Source organism: Schistocerca nitens, chromosome 5 (assembly GCF_023898315.1).
Source record: "Schistocerca nitens isolate TAMUIC-IGC-003100 chromosome 5, iqSchNite1.1, whole genome shotgun sequence".
NCBI lineage: Eukaryota > Metazoa > Arthropoda > Insecta > Orthoptera > Acrididae > Schistocerca > Schistocerca nitens.
In genome coordinates this window covers 602,466,070-602,485,920 of record NC_064618.1, presented here as the reverse complement: position 1 = coordinate 602,485,920, position 19,851 = coordinate 602,466,070, and the positions used below count along the sequence as shown (strand labels likewise).

The 19,851-nt window shown below is 38.5% G+C and overlaps 1 protein-coding gene across 2 annotated transcripts in view; it reads left to right on the top strand.

Moving 5' to 3' along the window:
- Window positions 1-16,845, top strand: part of LOC126260083 (PC-esterase domain-containing protein 1A-like) — a 282,597-nt gene extending 265,752 nt beyond the window's left edge. For both annotated transcript variants that reach the window (XM_049957291.1, XM_049957292.1), the window contains 2 exons: window positions 15,027-15,254; window positions 15,481-16,845. In XM_049957291.1, the coding sequence (XP_049813248.1) occupies window positions 15,027-15,254; window positions 15,481-15,896 (644 nt within the window). In that variant the 3' untranslated portion in view covers window positions 15,897-16,845. The remainder of the gene's footprint in view (window positions 1-15,026; window positions 15,255-15,480) is intronic.
- Window positions 16,846-19,851: the final 3,006 nt, after the last annotated feature.

The following is a 19,851-nucleotide window of genomic DNA, read 5'->3' as shown; positions in this document are numbered from 1 at the left end:
TTGTTTCCTGTTCAGGTCAGATCCTGTTGGCAGTTTGATAATAGCTTTCACCCCTTCATTGTCTGTAGTGATGCAGAGTCCGATTCATCATAAATGAAACTAAGCTGTCCTGCCTAGATGAAGCTGCTCATGACGATTAGTGATCAAAGTGCTCCTTTACCACCTACAGTGCTTATGATCATTGGTCACATGTGGATTTTTTTTCTGAGGCTGAGTAGCTGATTGCAGTCAACAAAAGCTTCACAGTTTAACTGAGCATCTTGATTGAGGCTTGAACTCGACTATTTAGCGTTGGCGAGATAACATCATCTTCAGCAGCAAATAGGTACCCCATGCCATCTTTGTTCCATATGCTTGTTGGAATAACTTTGTCAATCCAAAGCCCTGGCAATTCTAATGCCTGCAAGAAGTCTCATACTTGAATAACACAATGGCTAAATTCTGTGAAAACAACAAATTGAAAGAGCTGTGTTTTATGATTGATAGTTATTCATGCATTACATGTTCTTTTGGGCTGGACTCGCTTAGTTTTCCTGAAATCAGAGGCTAGCTGAGCAGCAGGTACCTTGGTACAACTACAGGTAACAGCTGATGCGTTCAGGGAGTGGTGCATACAGCAATGGACTTCATCCTACAGGTCAACTATTATAGCCCGCAGTTAACTGGCATGGATAGAACTATTGTAATGGTTGATGTCTTGTGGTGTAGTTGTCATTGAAACTGCACATTATTTCTCTGCAGTAGCATACATGTGTGTCCACAAGCGAAACACACTGCCACGCTTTCCTTTCATTCAATGACAACGCACCCTAGTTGATACTAAGCAGTTAGTAAACAATGCTATACTGCAGTCGCCGCTCAATTTTCTATTCACCAATTTCCAACAATGGCAAGCAATAAACGAAACTCCAATGGAAAACGCTGATTTCCGCCAATGACAACACACAATGCAAAGACCAATAAAATGATCTCCTAATGCTCTTCCTCCTCACCCTCATATCCAATCACAGCACTCCTCCATAGTATATAAGTTACCAAACTAGTGCTCATTCAGCAGTTAGCAATACACCCGGAGGAAGGCGTCTTGCAACATTTGCGAAACGTTGGAATTTTATAGTTGACAATGCGGCCTCAAACCCAGAAGAATTTTATTGACTTTGACAACGGCTGCAGAAGCCTACATTTACGTTGCAATGTAAGTCCAAGTCGGCAGAGTTTGTTTTTCATGGTGCATTCAGCTGGTGGCAGAGATTGGTGCTAGTGATGGAAGCATCTCATCTTCTGCATTGTCTTACCTCCTGATATAGTGGGTCAACATTCATGGCTGCTATCTTTTGTTTACATGATTCGACAATTACATTTTCCATAAAATTCTTCTTCTTCTTTCACGCCCTGACTGCTAAGAAACTCACTGACCTACATTTGAGTGATATCTATGCTTTCTCTCTGTCAGACTGTACTTTTTCACCTTGCTCTCAACTGTTTCTCTAGACACCAAGAAAGTGTACAACCAAATACTGAAAGTCCTAATATTGTGATACCAACAGTAGGATGAGTAAGCGATTAGCCCAAGATGTGTGTGCAGATGTCAAATGGAATATTACATTGTATGAAAGTATCTAACAACATTATCTGTCGTCAACACTCTTTTTCACCATAATAATTTAATAAGCTGGGGAGGAAGCCAGCAGTTCCCCACCAACAAGTGTTAAGTCAGTCTTACATGTTGAAGTTACGGCAATTATCATCTTCTGTTGAAAAGGTCTCTTCTTACACATGATGTTGAAAAGGATTCAGTGGTAACTGGTGGATACTGAGTGAGCCTGAGACAGAGTGCATCGGTAAAATATGAGAGAAGGGAAAAATATGTCAGAAGACAATGCACCTGTCCAAGACATTCTTTGACAATAGGAAAAAGCAAAGGATTTAAAGTACAGATTTAAGGATATCTTAACATATTCAGCAGGTTTGGCTGAGGATGTTATAGCATATGTAGAAAGGTATTTTGAAGTCCTTACAGAGTTGCACTTTATCAAATTGAATGTACTCAATAGATGAATGTGAATGCTATATATTGACCTGTAAGAGGATTGTGTCAAAAAACTAAGTGCTGTTTGAGACAACAAGAGCGTTTCACAGGTAGACGGAGAATTTTCATGTTGCTCTGTGCGATGGTTCTCTCCTTCACGAAGTGATCCTTTTGCTAGTTTCAGAGAAGTTTGTAGAACTAGATAACAACGTAAATACCGTATTTACTCGAATCTAAGCCGCACTCGAATCTAAGCCGCACCTGAAAAATGAGACTCGAAATCAAGGAAAAAAATTTTCCTGAATCTAAGCCGCACCTGAAATTTGAGACTCGAAATTCAAGGGGAGAGAAAAGTTTTAGGTCGCACCTCCAAATCGAAACAAAGTTCGTCTAATTGTAAAATGAGACACAATTTAGATCGAATGAATGACGATACAGCTGCAGTAGTTTGGTTCGAGTCGTAAGCTTAGCAGTTACGGTTTACCAGGTAGCCATTGCTACGCGTCACGCGCTCTGTCCATATTTATATGGATATCCTTCCTTTTTCACGTGCTTCGTCTGGTTTGAATTGATTGCTTATTTTTCTTTGATCTGATAAGTGCCATTCTCTTTGTTATAGTAATGCATTACTGTACTGTGTCATGCATTGTTTGTCGCATTCTGATAGGTGCGTGTTTACGGCCTGTCGCCGCTCGCGGTGTGGCTTGCTTTTGTGCACGCTACCGCTGCTTACAAATAAAAAATAGAGAGGAATCGTTTCATTAGCGAAACATTTGTTGTTACTTACACTACTGCTTTCTTTGATAATGATCAACAAGAACCAAATAATAGACTGCGTATGATAGATGATGTTCTGAACGAAATTTTAGCGAAAATTTTTCTCAGTTTGAAAATCTTTGCAGGTGCCTCTTTAGTTCATTACATTCTGCACAGAAATTAGAGTCATCTTAGATTTAAAAATCTAGTCAATTGCCGTGCTTCATTTCTGACTGTATCACAATCAGACATAAGAATAATACGAATATAAACATGACATGATATGTATATTCTTCCGCGTTTGCTGTTGTCTCACTCTAGTTTCGTAGTTTATTAGGCAGACAAGATTTAAATGAGATAGTAGCAAACACGAAACAATACATGGCAAAATGTTTATATTCGTATTTATCTTATGGCGAAGAGAATACTACATGTGATTCACAATTCATAAAAGCTCCTATTAGCAACTATCTCTTCTCACAGACAAACATCCCTAACAGTCTTGCCAGTCGGATTTTCGTAGTACATTGAAATGCTGCTACATTCGAAGATCAGCAATACAGAATTTGTATTTACTTCGTTGGATAATGTACCAAAATGCAGTGGTCGAAACTCTGGGCGGAGGAAAAAGGCTCGTCTTCCACTTTTTTTTTTTAATTTATTTACTGACGCAGAGATTTTGGTGCCAGTATTTACCTTTGTGCCTACAAAGCATGCCTGTGTGGCGCTACATATATTCGACGGCAGAAGTTAGTTGTGGCGGCACCCACCAACATTTTTCAGAACTCCCGCTTGCTTTGCACTCGATTCTAAGCCGCAGGCGGTTTTTTGGATTACAAAAACCGGGAAAAAAGTGCGGCTTAGATTCGAGTAAATACGGTACTCTACTTACAGTTCAGAGTCAAATTTGGTTCCGTGTCATACATAAATCTCATTAGTTAACAAGTCCCACAATCCCAGAACTTGGCCATGGATGAACTCCAGAGTATGCCACACTGCTCTGCAGATTTTGAGCCCCTGACTGCTCTGATGTCATGAGCAGCCTCCTTTTGCTAGTTTCAGAGAAGTTTGTGGAACTAGATAACAACATAAATACTCTACTTACAGTTCAGAGTCAAATTTGGTTCCGTGTCATACATAGATCTCGTTAGTTAACAAGTCCCACAATCCCAGAACTTGGCCATGGATGAACTCCAGAGTATGCCACACTACTCTGCAGATTTTGAGCCCCTGACTGCTCTGATGTCATGAGCAGCCGTCAGACGTCCCCGGAATATCTCCAACATAATCACCACCACACCAATCCAAATGGAACCTAATTTTCTTTTACCTAGCCTTCCATGATTCAAATCTCAGCTTTCTATGAGCTACCGCACACATGATCCCACAATGTCAGTTAAGCTGTAAGGGTGTATATCACCAACTTCCATTGGCCACCACACCCATTTGCACTCTTACACTAGTGAGAAGAAGGTATACATTAGAATGTACAGCTCAGTTTGCAGTTCCATTTTTATGCATAGTATTTAGTTGATTGATATAGTTATCTTCACTGGATGCTTTGAGGATACATTGTAGGCTTAATTACTAATAGTGTTGTTCATGATACACCTTTGTTTTTCTTGTTTCATTGTCAGAAACCACTACATACTTTGATGATGATTTCTTTTCCAATCAATGAGCGAGGTGGCGCAGTGGTTAGCCCACTGGACTCACATTGGAGAGGACAATGGTTCAATCCCACGTCTGGCCATCCTGATTTAAGTTTTCCGTGATTTCCCTAAATCGCTCCAGGCAAATGCCGGGATGGTTCCTTTGAAAGAGCATGGCCGACTTCCTTCCCCATCCTTCCCTAATCTGATGAGACCGAGGACCTCACTGTTTGGTCTTTCCCCCAAGCAATCCAACTCTTTTCTGACACTGACATTCTCTGTCTCATACATTCCCTCAACAATTTCAATTTTGATAGAAGAGCCAGCCACATGATTTTAATTAATGAAGAGTGGGATCCCAGGCTTCACTTAAATTGAACCCTCTGCATGTTACGTTATTTAGATAGAATACTTAGTTACATTGTAGAAATTAGACATCGGTATCACATTAGTGATCTTATCATTTTCATAATTATATTTCTAGTGTTGTTTTGGTAAATTGATTTGTGTGCCCAGTTCAGTTGGGTGTGTTGTTCCTTACCCTTGTCCTTGGCTGTTGGTGTGTTCTGCCCCCAAAAGACATGCCACAACGGCACAGATTGCAGTATACCCTATTGTTAAGAATATAGTTTTTTTTTTATTTATTTTTTAATATTATTGACAGAGTACATTGTGGTGCATGTGACCTGGTAAAGAGTGCACCAACATTGAGACATACCAGTATTGGTTTTGTATCTTTTTATGAGATGATACACCTGACCCTCATTTGAAGTCTTCACCAGGACAATTGGTTTGGAGATGGAATGGCTGGCTTATGTCAGGATCAACAGGAACACCACCAATATGTGATTCTATACCCATCAGTAGATGAGATTATAATAAGCATAGTCTTCATCTCAACAGGAAGTGGAAGGTAACCTGGTTGGGCTAGTACAGTGGCAGGAAACCTAAGATAGGGGATGCGCAGAGTCCTGAGTGCTAAAGTAATAGTGGTTACAGATACCAGAGCATCACCTTTTTCAGGGTAGAGTGTACAGAAGGAACCACTTTTCAAGAGAAGTTAGATTTGAAACAAACCTTCAGTTTGAGAAAATAACTAAACTGCTTGATTCTCATCCTGTATCAGTACAAACAGATGTTAATATAAAATTATTGGCAATCGTGAAACATTTCATTTCCACCCATTTATATCTGTCAATGTGAAATGCCAGTTATCCTTATCGCATCAGGATATTTGAGGACTGACGAGTAAAATTAGTGAACTAATTATATGCATTAACACGTAAGTCATCAAAACACCAAACTGATGTCATTTGCAACACTTAACATATAGTGGCAGCTGGTGTAGTTGTATTTAATGTTAGAGGATTCTGACTGGTAGAGGAAAAATGGAGAAAGGAAAAGTTGCCACATTCCTTTTGGAATTATCATCAATTTAAGAACATAGATATCCATAAATTTTGCTTTGAGCAGAATATGGAAGCATATGCGATGGAAATAGAATTTCATAATAAATCCTTTGCAATAGATAATGTGCACTGGATATTTACAGACAAATAGAGATACAAAGTGAGTTATTAACACATCAAATTTGTGTATTTAAGAGTTAAATAATAATAATAATAATAATAATAATTGTAGTTACCTGTGATTTAAGATGTAGATTTTCTTAAAAACTTTTCTTGTAAGAATTTTTTAAAGTTGGTAACATCATCTGTCAATTTATTTCCTATGGCAAATTTCCCTATTAGGGATGCTAATTTCTCAAAAACAGCTGTCGATAGTATCTGTATAGGAAACTCTAATGAACAAAATTATGTACAAAATGGCCTCTCATTACATGGCATGAAGTTCCTCTATGTTACGTGTTAATGCCGTTCAAGATAAAAAAAAATCTGCTATGAGAATTTGGGGGTGGGGTGGGGTGGGAGGTGTAGTCAGTAGCCAAAGACATGAGCTAAAGTGATACATACAGTGCTCATGATGTTAATAAAAATAAAATACCTATATATCAAGTTCTTACTTTATCTGAAACCCCCCTCCCCCCAAAAAGGGGGGGGGGGGGGAGAGTAACCTGGATTATACAATAAAGCCATGGATTACTCCAGGAATAAAGCTATTTAGCAAGACCAAAATGAAACTGTATCTGTCAGTTAGAAACAGCTGTGATGTTCATGATGTAGCTCATTACAAGACATACTGCAAAATATTAAAGACAATAATATGGAGACCAAAGAAAATGCATTAGGAGGAAAAAAAGTCACATCCAGTAACAAAATAGACAGTATAGGACGTAATGAATCGGAGATGAGGAGAACCATATGTCATTAAGAATAAGTTCTACATTGGTAACCATGTGCAAAATGTTGCAAGACTACAAGCATTTCAAAAACTGTTACTGAAAAGATGGGGTTGTCAGGTCATGTAGATGCCGCCAATACCTCAGACTAGCCATTACAAATACTTAAGTAATGAATTGACCCACATTACATTAGGAGAAGTAATGTCCAGCATAAAAACATTTAAAATAAAAATTTCTAGTGGTTGTAATAAAATACAAATAAAATTACATTGTGTTCTTCAGAGTTCAGTAACATATTAAGTCACTTGTGTAAGCAGCCAATCATTTTTTTCATTGGAACATTTCCTGACTGGCTGAAGTAGCTGAAGTTAAGCCTAAGTATATGAAAGCAGATACAAAAATACTGTCAAACCCTCATAGGTTTCACTTTTGCCAGACTTGAAAATGTTAGAGAAGGAAATACACAAATGGCTTCTCAACCGTCTTACTACAAATATTAGATAAGATTTGTGTGTAAGGTTGTACCTAGAGTTTTTGTTTTGAATATTCCTATTCTGTTTGCCATGGGTTTATTTACCAATTGTATTGTATTTCATTTTTAGTTCACTGTTGCTATTTGAATTTATATATTGTCATTTTATCCTTTGGAGATAGTGGTGATGTGAAAACTAGAAAATGGAGTGCCGAGTGAAGAAATCGGAACATTAATGACATATATTTCTGTTTGAGTTCAATAGAGGGGTGACAGTAGTGGATGCAGCCGGAAACCTTTGCGTCGTGTATGGGTATATTGTGTTGGACAGGGCATGACAAGGAAATTGTTTTCTTGTTTTAAGGAGCATTTTAAGGAGGATAATTTTGAAATTAGTGATTCTCCATGTTAGGAAGATCTTTGGGGTTTGATGGAGATTGTTTAAGCACATTAATCCACAATTATACACATCAGTGTACTCCAGAACTGGCAGATGTGCTGGGCTGTTATCATTCCACCATCATGTGACATTTGCTTGCACTCAGGTGTACTGGTACGCATGCTCTAAGCCAAAATGACAAAAATCAGCAGCTGGCTTTATGTGGATCTCTGCTTGCTTGTCATCAATGGCTTGCGAACAACAACAACGACCATTCATGTCCTATACTGTTATGAGAGATGGTGTCTTCATGCTAACATAAGGAAAAGAAAGGAATGGTTCAGCAAAAATAAAGCAGCAACTCCCCCTTCAGAAACCTGCATGCATCCACAAAAGATAACAATATGCTTGTTGTGGAACAGCAATGGTGTGGTATGTACTACAAAGTGCTTCCCTGAGATGTAACCATCATTGCTGACATTTGTTGTCAACAACAGAGGGATGTCTTGCAGATGCTGTCCAAGAACATTGACCAAGAAGACTGCGTGAAGTGATGCTACTCCACGATAACACCTGCGTGCATTCTGCTTGACTGACAAAACACTCTATACAGGAGTTGGGAAGTCATTCTGCACCTACCTTATTCATCTGATTGTGTCCTCTCAGATTTTTCACCTTCTCCACTTTCTACCATAAAACTTCCAAGGAACTTCTTTTCCAGATGAAAATGTACTCTGAACGTGGCTCGCTGAGTTCTTCGGCTCAAAACCATGTAACTGTGAAATCGAAAAATTGTCCCAGCATTGGCAGACTCTTCTTGTGTATCGCGTGTGTGTGTGTGTGTGTGTGTGTGTGTGTTAAACTACGGAAAAATGCTACAAACTTTTGCACTAATCCAGTAATATATTTTAAAAGTCATAGTTAGGATATCTAACAGATTCAGATTTGAGGAGGCTATGTATACATACATTTGACTGTGTAAATCAGAATTTTAAAATAATAAAGTATAACAGGAAATGTCACAAAATTGTTCAAATCCTTTCTCTGTGACAGTAAACAAAGGGTATCATTAGGAAAGGGTCCTGTATAAAGCTATCAGTCTTTGTTAAACTGCAAACTAGACATCTGTGGTGTCCCACTAGGACCCATCTTTGAACCCTTAATTTTCTTTTGTATATTAATGACCTTTTATGAGTAAAATTGCTTGATAATAAATCCAGTTTAGTGGAACATACCAGACACATGGTGAAATGCTAAAACAAATCTCAGTTTGTAATATGGATGCTGCCAGACATAAACTAATGAACCAAAACATCACTCTTCATAATAGTATGTTGGCCCACCTTTGGAATGCAATACAGCAGTGATTCAATGCGGCATGGATTCGAGAAGTCTTTGGTTGGTTTCTGTAGGTATGTAGCACCAGATGTCAATCCATTAATCATGAAATTACTGTAAACTATGGGCTGCTGGTTTGTGGGCGCAGAGCTGCTGTTGGTGACACAAATGTGTTTAACCAAATTGAGATCAGGTAATTTGGTGACCAAGACATCGTAATGTAGCATGTGTAACAAGAAATGTGTTTAATTTGACCAGATGACATATTTTGATGATCCCTACAATTACAATCGATGATGTCATTTGGATCAACAGGAGACCTCGAGGGGTCGTCTGGTCTGGCAGCCCACGCCCAGCAGTGTGCACTTAATGGTGTGCTCCATTTACAGAGCGAGCAAGCAAGCCTCCGTCCTTCAAGTTCTGCTATGAAACATGGGCATCCAACACCTGGATACATACTTGAGGTTTCACTGTCCTTGAGGTGCTTTTCATAGGTGTTTATGACAACTTGATGTAAACTGTAGGCCAACTTTGCCATTTTCAAGATGGCCAATCTCAGGCAATGAGCCATAACATTTTGGCTCTTGCCCAACTATCCACACCAACCAAGATGAGATACACTGATTAAAATAACTCGGTGACTGACAGATTATAGCGGCAGAGGGCAGTGTTGCCAGCTTGCAGCGAACGATGCTAGAGTAGGCTGACTTGTAACTGGTGCCTACCATTTGACTTGCTAAATTGTCAATCTAAAAATTATTTCAATTGGAGAATTCTCATCTTGGGTCATGCGTCAGTGCTTGTATACGACAATGGCCATGCGTTTGCAATTTGGGCATGTTTGGATGTGTGTGTTTCTTTTACATCTGATGACAGTCTGATAGCTATCCAACTATCTAACTCATAGCTATCCAACTAACATGAATGTCCGCTGCATATACTGTCTGTGTGTGATGAGTAGCAGTCTGTACTAATTCATACTGCTCCTCCTTCCCTGATTTTCCATTGCATGATTTGCGCATTGTCAGTCACATATATCAGAGTATTTCTTCATTTACGGACAATATTGTTGCTAATATAACTCTCAATTGGAGTCTGCTCTGCTTCTATACTTACCTTACTGCATCCATGCAAACACGGCATTCCAACTTGCAGTGGGCAGTGGTCGTAATGTTTGGGCTCATTGCTGCATGTTACATAAGGATGATAAAGGTAGCATACTTTGCTTTTATTCCATAATGTTATGTGGGTTCAATTTTGGGAACTCATAAATCAGAGTCAAAAGCACATAATACATATAATACGTGACGTGAACTCAAGTATGTTCTGCAAAGGCCTGTTCAGAGATACTGACTTCTTCTTCCCAAGATATTTATTCCTTAATGAAATTTGTCATAAAAAACATATTTCTGTTCAGACCAACAGCTCTGTTTTGTATAAGAATAATTCTCGCAGAATTTTAAGGTCTTGGTCTATTATTCAAGAACAGGTATTTTTAGTACTTTACTACTAATAAAGTTAAGTTTCAGAGGAGCCTTAACTATATACTGACAACCAACTCCCTCCTCATTCAAGGTAGTTGGTAGTAGTGGCTGTGTCTATATTATTAATAATTTCAAATATTGTAAGTGTTTCATAAAATCTGACTTTGGTACTTCTTCACTTACATAATGTGATCAGTGTAAACAAGTGTTGTAAACTTTTTGTCTCTTTTATGATGCATTGGTACAATAGCCGAAGAATTATCATATGCACCTTAGTGCATATGCATGTGCAAAACATAAACGTACATTTATGTTTTTGGGACCAGATGAGGGCAAGACTACTCCTAGAAGAGGGCATTTAGGAGTGTACGAAATTATTGAATAAGAACAATAAGAAGCTGGCATGTGTGCCATGTTTATTCAGGAAATCTATCAAAAATGGCTCTGAGCACTATGGGACCCAACTGCTGAGGTCATTAGTCCCCTAGAACTTAGAACTAGTTAAACCTAACTAACCTAAGGACATCACAAACATCCATGCCCGAGGCAGGATTCGAACCTGCGACCGTAGCGGTCCTGCGGTTCCAGACTGCAGCGCCTTTAACCGCACGGCCACTTCGGCCGGCTCTCAGGAAATCTATCACTAGGGGCTATGAAGTATGGAGCCAGAGTGGTCACCACAAGACTAAGGGGCATGTTTTCCAAGAGAGGGGAGGGAAGGCATGCCTGTGTCGATCAGTGGCTGTCTGCAAGACAGGCAGAGGTTTGTCCCAGCTCAAACTTGCAAGTCTACTCTGCAGCCCCCACGTGACCATTTGCAGTCCTCAGGTTGATTACTTGTGGGTACTGGAAGCGTATTTCCGTCAGCAACACCGCACCATGACATCACCCTTTCAGCGCTACTATGCGACCAGCCCAAGCCTGGTCATGACTCTTCAGTAAAACAGTTACTCCACTGTTTGAACAAATTTTCTCTCATTTAGTTTGTTTGCCAAACATGCAGACATTTTGTGACAAGTTTCTTATTACCTGTTAAATGATAATATGATTGAAATTGTTTGACATATTCCACATCTGTATGGATAATATCATTTAGGACCTGTGGCAGTCTGTCTTTCAATTTTGTCAATATGTGTTAGGTATTCCTGTTTATATTCTCATTAAGTTGATGATGTATGTGCTGAAGGTTGAGCTAGCGAACAAACCTCTGCAGAAGTGTTGCACAATCTGGTTGTGGCTGGGTGCTGTGTTGACAGAATATTCTGTCTTAATTATTTGGCAGTCAGGATCATGAAAATAACCTGGTGGTTACTCCTGGGGTATGCTATTGTCCTAAAGTTGATACAGTTAACAAATTGGATAATATTGCCTGAGAAAAGTTTACAGAACTAGGTAAAGCTTAACTAAAAGATATTTGGCATACAGCAGTGTGAAAACATGTAATTAAAAAATATCTGAAACATGATTAAATTTAAAACAAGTATGTAACAAAACAAGTATTTTACCCCAATGTTCTAGCTTATACTTTCCATACAGATGAATGTGTGGCCAGAATCATTCTACAAATTGAAGAGTGTTTCATCAGTGAAACGGATTTGTCTTTGCACTGCTGCTTGTGAAACCTACTGCCTCAGATACACAGATCTGTGGACAACTGTTTTGCAGGTATCATTGTATGTGGCCATGAAGCTGAACCCAGGTATTGGCGCTGTTGTGGAGTAATTGCTCGAGATTGACTTTATTCAGTGCTCTGACATTTCCTGTATGTTGGCGACATCACCAAAGCCTTTAAAGAACTCTTTGTCTCACATTCACCACTGTCGAATCTGTACTGTTCCAGATAGTTTTCAAGGCAAGATATTATGCTATCTTCATGAGAGTTTTTAATGACATCTTAGTGCCATCACATTGTAAACTTCACTAAGAGACTGCATTCTGCTGACAGAGAAAATGCAAAAGGAACTGGGACATGATAAATCTAATTAATTGTTATTCTCTGTCTTTCAGTCATGTGCTATTCAAGGTCCATGGACTGTACTTCTGTAAGCAGCAAAATTTCTGTTCCTCAGGAAAATGTAGTGGCAGTTTAAAGTTTCTCTCCTTTTAGCTTTCAGTTGCCCTCTTTTTTGGTTAGACTCAACCTTTTGGATACAAGTTTGACAATCTGAGGCATACTCTTTTAGTTTTGGTACTGATACACAGTACAACATAAAAAACAATGAGACATGGCCAGAAAGTAAGTGTACTGTGACTGTAATGGGCTGTGGGTTTTTAGTTTTTGAGGGTTGGTAACACTGAGTGGTAGGCTGGGATCCCCTGACCAGAGCGATCGTCGCAGGAGCACGGTAGTGTGTAATTTCATGTTGTAGTGTCCAGTTGCATGAAAGATGTAGGTAAGAAATCCCTCAAAGTGCGAGCTATGTGCCGTGATCAACTTCCTAATTGTGGAAAGAAAAACACCTAATGAAGTTTATTTTGTGAATCAAAGTGGTTTACATTGAAGGTGTTATGAACAGAATGGGTGTATTGAAGTGGTGTAGGGAGTTTAGAGGAGGCAGAACAAATGTTCATGGCAAACAGAGGAGTCTAAGACTTTCATTTTGACTGATGGGTGGCTGCAAAAAAATTGAGGAAACTGTTCTTGAAAGCTGTTGATTGAAAATGGATGAAATTTTGCAATGTTTCCACAGCTCTCCATAACTCTCTTATATGAGATACTCACAGAAACATTAGGGTACCAGAAACTGTGTGCAAGATGGGTCCCAAAACAGTTGACAGAGCAGCACACGAGAAATCAGGTCGGTTGTGCCTGTGAGTTTCTTGAGTGACTTGAATTAGAAGTTGAGGGTTTTTTGAGCTCTATTGTGACTGGAGATGAAACATAGGTGGCTCATTACATGCCTGAGACAAAAAGACAATCATCAGGTGGTGTCATACCAATACCCCATCTGCCAAAAAATTAAAACCGCAATTTTGGGCAAAAAATCTTGGCCTCAGTTTTGTGGGAATGAAAAGGCATAATTTTGGTTGAATTTGTGCCTCCGGGTGAGACCATCAATGCACAACAATATTGTGAGGCCTTATAAAATAAACCAAAACGAGCATTTGAGACAAAAAGAGGGGAATGCCAACAAAGGGAGTGTGCTTGTTGTCGACAATGTACGTCCTCGTACAGCCTTAGCCACCAGGATGTGTGGTTGCAATGATGTTTATGTGTAACACAGCTCCATGTACAGGTGGTGCTGTCTTTAATACAAAAAGTTATAGAAATGATAGGACTGGGATGGACTGTACTGGGTGGGTAATTCATAGGCGCACTTTCAAAAAGCTACAACCTATTTGGCAAAGGAATGGAAACACAAGTGGCATAATGATGGACCACATTCGTCAGTTGGGCGAAGAGAATAGCTAAGCAGTGTCTAATTTTGTGTGATTGGCTTACTACATGTTTCTGAAAATTATAGTGGTCTTTGTGGGAACTGGTGTTCTAAGCAGGATAATGTGGTTGTTGTAATGTTTCGTCTCCTTAAAACCATAATTACATGTAGCATGTAGTTGCGTGCAAAATGATTTTCCTCAGTTCCATCCTTTATAAATATAGAGGAGAGTACAGCTATACTAACATTAGGAAACCTAAAACATATGAACTGCTGTCCTATTCAGATGCAACTGATCCTATTCAAATGCAACTGATATTTTGTTTCAATTTTATGAAGGAGTGTGGTAGTATTACTGCAGTGGGTAAGAAGATTAATTCCTTTAAAGTACTGTGTTGCAAAATTTCCACTGTGACTGAGGCATTAGTTTAACACAATAACAGCTAATTCTTTCTTCATTCATGACAAAAATGAGGTAGCACTAAATAGCAAATGTTGATGCAGTGAACTACAACAATGTCTTAATTGGAAAAATGATTCACTACTAAATAAATGATGTGCTTCTGCTATACAATGCCTCTTTAACTTTGCATTTATTGATACTGATAATATTGCAGTAGATACAAATTTTATTTTTAATGCCTCCTCAAATTTTACAAGATGAAAAGCTTTGGATATAATATCAATAATAATATTATTAAAAGGAAATATTGCTACTCACTATATATAGGAGATGTTGATTTACAGACAGACACAACAAAAACACTGCTCTATGTTTGAGCTTTCAGCCAAAAGACCTCCTTCTGAGGTGAAAACACACACACACACACACACAGTAGTCTCTGAGGCTGACTGATTAGCAATCTCTCTTTTTCATAATATTATCAATTCCATCCTCTGAGATGCACTTATTAAAGTGAAGCTATGATTCCAGTTAACTGTCTCAATGACTTTATATGTGCTTTATTATAGTTTCCACAGGCTCTGACTGAGCTGGTGGTATAGTGCTGCAGAACCTACCAGAGTTGTCTTAATAGACAAAAACAATACCTTTCATGTATTATGATGGCTAACATTCAAAATTGTACTACACGTTTTTTTAATACAATAGTGTTTTACTTTTGGGTACACTACCTGTAACGAACTGCACAGTCCTACTTTTACTTTTGCTTTAATATACTGGTTGTGGGTTATAAATTTTCTCTTGACCTTTTCAAGTATGAAATGTTTTTTATAGCATTGTCTTGGGAATGTGAGCTGCCAGGACACTTTCGTGGAACAATGCTGGAAAATGCGAAGAACCTTCTAATTAAAAAGGTGCAGGAAGAAATCCATCTACCAAAAGTACCTCAAACATTAAAGGAAAAGAAAAAACCTATTAAACTCAAACAACTACTTTCATCACCAGTTGTTACTGGATCACCATTCAGAATAGCCATGAAGAAAAAGCTACAGAATTTTATAAGTAAGTTGTATTTTCTTCCATAAATACATTTTTTCAGTTGCAAAATTAACCGACTTAGATTGCTCATTTTGGCAAATTCATTAAATTTTCATTTGTTAATGTCAGTGATATGTTTTAAACTTGGGCAGTGAGGGACATGGTGTATAACTTACTAAAGAGCTTGTTAAAATGTATGAAGCCTGCTGTGTTTTAACACTAAATTTAAAGATATTTACTTTTATTTCAGATACAACAAAAGAAGATAAGGAAAATATCTGTATTGCAGTAAATCCTTCTTTGTCAGATACACCAAAAAGAAATGTAAATTTCTCTTCAGCTGACCCACAAAAACCATACAATGATGTTATTAGAAGGATGAATACAGGAAATCCTCGGCCTATGTTAGGCTTTACACAAAACAAACCGTGCTTTTACAGAGACAGAAATGTTCATCAAAATTGGAAAGAACCAGACTTCAGCAATTCTCCATTGCAAAATAGGAATTACCCTATTACAGCAGAAAGCTCTCATTTTGTATACAGAGAGGTAACAGAGAGAAGACCTGTGCAATCTGGACCCTTCTTCCCTCCAGGTGTGCATTATGGTCCAGTAAGGCAGAGAGAAATGAGCCGTCATAACAGAAGGCACAGGCCGTATTATTAGTGTGAATTATTACATAGCAGTTCATTACTACAACAGAATGCTCCCTATTCTCTGAACATAATAAACACTGCTTCTGAAATTTTACTGCTGAGCTTTGTTTTTACTGTTATTAAGACAGTGATATGTATGGCTGTGATTGAAACAGGTGTGTTATCATTGGCAGTTTTTTGTGAAGTAATAAAACTGTTAAGCAGCTCTGCATTTAAACATGAATGAAATTGGGGTACAGGGCTGTATTATCTGGAGTGTAAAACAATTGTTATTTCTAAGATTCCTGGAAGTATACATGGAAACACTGCCATATATAAACAAATATCGCTCCTTCTTTTTACACAATGCAGACAATTAAGGAGGGCGAGAAATAAGTGGAATCATGAGGACGCAGTGTGCAGAGATACCAACAGCGAGAAATGCAACAAAAGTTAAAGCCTAAGCTTAAATTTGGTCTTTGATGCCCTCTTACAATGTACTTCCTATATGTTTATTGTCCTCTGTATGATTCTCTATGTCCTTACTTCTGACATTTCTCAAGTAACTGAGTAAGGAATCTTTAGGTTCAGAACTGTATTGTGGGGCTATTTTAAGATGTAATTATTAGGAAACTGTACTTAAAAAGACTGAAGCTGTACTGTTTGCTACATTTTTTCAGGTATTTGCCTTGTTTTTGAAGTTTTTAAAGATTATAATGTTTTTTTGTTGTGAATATTTTTGTAATTTCTGTTGCTGTTTCTACTTGTCATATTCCACTGTTATAAGCAGTCATTTTCTGTTCCAATTTACAATGTTTTGTCATTTGCAGTAATGAATACCAGTATGAGTGTTAGAGAACATCTGTGACACCATCTCCATCTATGTTCATTTTAATTTAATGGGAGATGGTGTGAATCTTTCAAAATGAAATATTGCAAAATTGATCTTGCAGATATGTAAATGACATTCTGGTAATAAAAAGAGCTATTTTATTTTATTGTTTGTACTTTTCTTGAAAGTAGTGCATTATACTCATTCTCTTATGTATGCTGATACATCTTCCACAGCTTCCTTCTGCCATTTCTTTAGTAGTTTTTCAAATTTTCTTGGAATTTCAAATTTTCTTGGAATTACATAAGAAATTATAATTATAGTATCAAATTCACACTAGAATTGAATGCCCTTGAACTACTAGGGTAATAAATAAATGAAACACGTGGATCTTAATACACGTTCAAGCTATTTAATAAACTGAAAAGTAACAACTGAAATACATGTTGTACTGGCTTTGCAAACTATTCTTAAGCAAAATTACCTTACCTACTCTAGGGTTAATGCCACACAAGCTCATTGTTACACAATGATGGACAAAGTAGTACACCAGCAGAGCTATGCAAATAAATCAGAATATAAACTGAACATAGGGGTATTAAAACGAAGGAAACGGTCCACTAACAATTTAATTAGACAACTTACATATGGAACTATCATGACAAGTTATCTTTGGAAAAGACCACTATTAAAAATAAAATGAGAGGGAAAAGGGGGCAAGGAGAGAGGATGGAAAGACAAAAGCATGCACTTCACATAATATTTGAATGGAGATATGGACACTAGAAAAGAGAAGGTCAAGTGGAGAAATTGGAACATTCCCAACATTCTTCTGTCAAAGTTCAGTAGAGGGGCGACAGCAGCGAAGATAGCCAGAAAGATTTGCGCCGTGTATTTGGATAATCCCATGGAAGAGAGCACAGCAAGAAAATGGTTTTCTCATTGTAAGGAGGATCATTTTGAAATATGCATTATATTTATGCATGGTATCTGTTCTTTTGAACATGTCCAAAAGAACAGACACCATGCAGAATCTGCAGCTGTGGAACATTACATCTACATCTACATCCATACTCCGCAAGCCACCTGACGGTGTGTGGTGGAGGGTACCTTGATTACCTCTATCGGTTCTCCCTTCTATTCCAGTCTCGTATCGTCCGTGGAAAGAAGGATTGTCGGTATGCTTCTGTGTGGGCTCTGATCTCTCTGATTTTATCCTCATGGTCTCTTCGTGAGATATATGTAGGAGGGAGCAATATACTGCTTGACTCTTCGGTGAAGGTATGTTCTCGAAACTTTAACAAAAGCCCATATCGAGCTACTGAGCGTCTCTCCTGCAGAGTCTTCTACTGGAGTTTATCTACCATCTCTGTAACGCTTTCGTGATTACTAAATGATCCTGTAATGAAGCGCGCTGCTCTCTGTTGGATTTTCTCCATCTCTTCTATCAACCCTATCTGGTACGGATCCCACACTGCTGAGCAGTATTCAAGCAGTGGGCGAACAAGCGTACTGTAACCTACTTCCTTTGTTTTCGGATTGCATTTCCTTAGGATTCTTCCAATGAATCTCAGTCTGGCATCTGCTTTACCGACGATCAACTTTATATGATCATTCAATTTTAAATCACTCCTAATGCGTACCCCAGATAATTTATGGAATTAACTGCTTCCAGTTGCTGACCTGCTATTTTGTAGCTAAATGATAAGGGATCTATCTTTCTATGTATTTGCAGCACATTACACTTGTCTACATTGAGATTCAATTGCCATTCCCTGCACCATGTGTCAATTCGCTGCAGATCCTCCTGCATTTCAGTACAATTTTCCATTGTTACAACCTCTTGATAAACCACAGCATCATCTGCAAAAAGCCTCAGTGAACTTCCGATGTCATCCACAAGGTCATTTATGTATATTGTGAATAGCAACGGTCCTATGACACTCCCCTGCGGCACACCTGAAATCACTCTTACTTCAGAAGACTTCTCTCCATTGAGAATGACATGCTGCGTTCTGTTATCTAGGAACTCTTCAATCCATCACACAATTGGTCTGATAATCCATATACTCTTACTTTGTTCATTAAAGGATCTGTTCGACGTCCGTTCTTGAAAACGGGGATGACCTGTGCCCTTAACCAATCCTTTGGAACGCTACGCTCTTGTAGAGACCTACGGTACACCGCTGCAAGAAGGGGGGGCAAGTTCCTTCGCGTACTCTGTATAAAATCGAACTGGTAACCCATCAGGTCCAGCGGCCTTTTCTCTTTTGAGCGATTTTAATTGTTTCTCTATCCCTCTGTCGTCTATTTCGATATCTACCATTTTGTCATCTGTGGGACAATCTAGAGAAGGAACTACAGTGCAGTCTTCCTCTATGAAACAGCTTTGGAAAAAGACATTTAGTATTTCGGCCTTTAGTCTGTCATCCTCTGTTTCAGTACCATTTTGGTCACAGAGTGTCTGGACATTTTGTTTTGAGCCACCTACCACTTTGACATAAGACCAAAATTTCTTAGCATTTTCTGCCAAGCCGGTACATAGAACTTTACTTTCGAATTCATTGAACGCCTCTCGCATAGCCCTCCTCACACTACATTTAGTTTTGTGTAATTTTTGTTTGTCTGCAAGGCTTTGTCTATGTTTATGTTTGCTGTGAAGTTCCCTTTGCTTCCGCAGCAGTTTTCTAACTCGGTTGTTGTACCACGCTGGCTCTTTTCCATCTCTTACGATCTTGCTTGGCACATACTCATCTAACGCATACTGTACGATGGTTTTGAACTTTGTCCACTGATCCTCAACACTATCTGTACTTGAGACAAAACCTTTCTGTTGAGCCGTCAAGTATGCTGAAACCTGCTTTTTGTCACTTTTGCTAAACAGAAAAATCTTCCTACCTTTTTTATTATTTCTGTTTATGGCTGAAATCATCTATGCAGTAACCGCTTTATGATCGCTGATTCCCTGTTCTGCGTTAACTGTTTCAAATAGTCCAGGTCTGTTTGTCACCAGAAGGTCTAATATGTTATCGCCACGAGTCGGTTCTCTGTTTAACTGCTCAATGTAGTTTTCAGATAAAGCCCTTAAAATTTGACTGGATTCTTTGCCCCTGCCACCCGTTGTGAACGTTTGAGTCTCCCAGTCTATATCCGG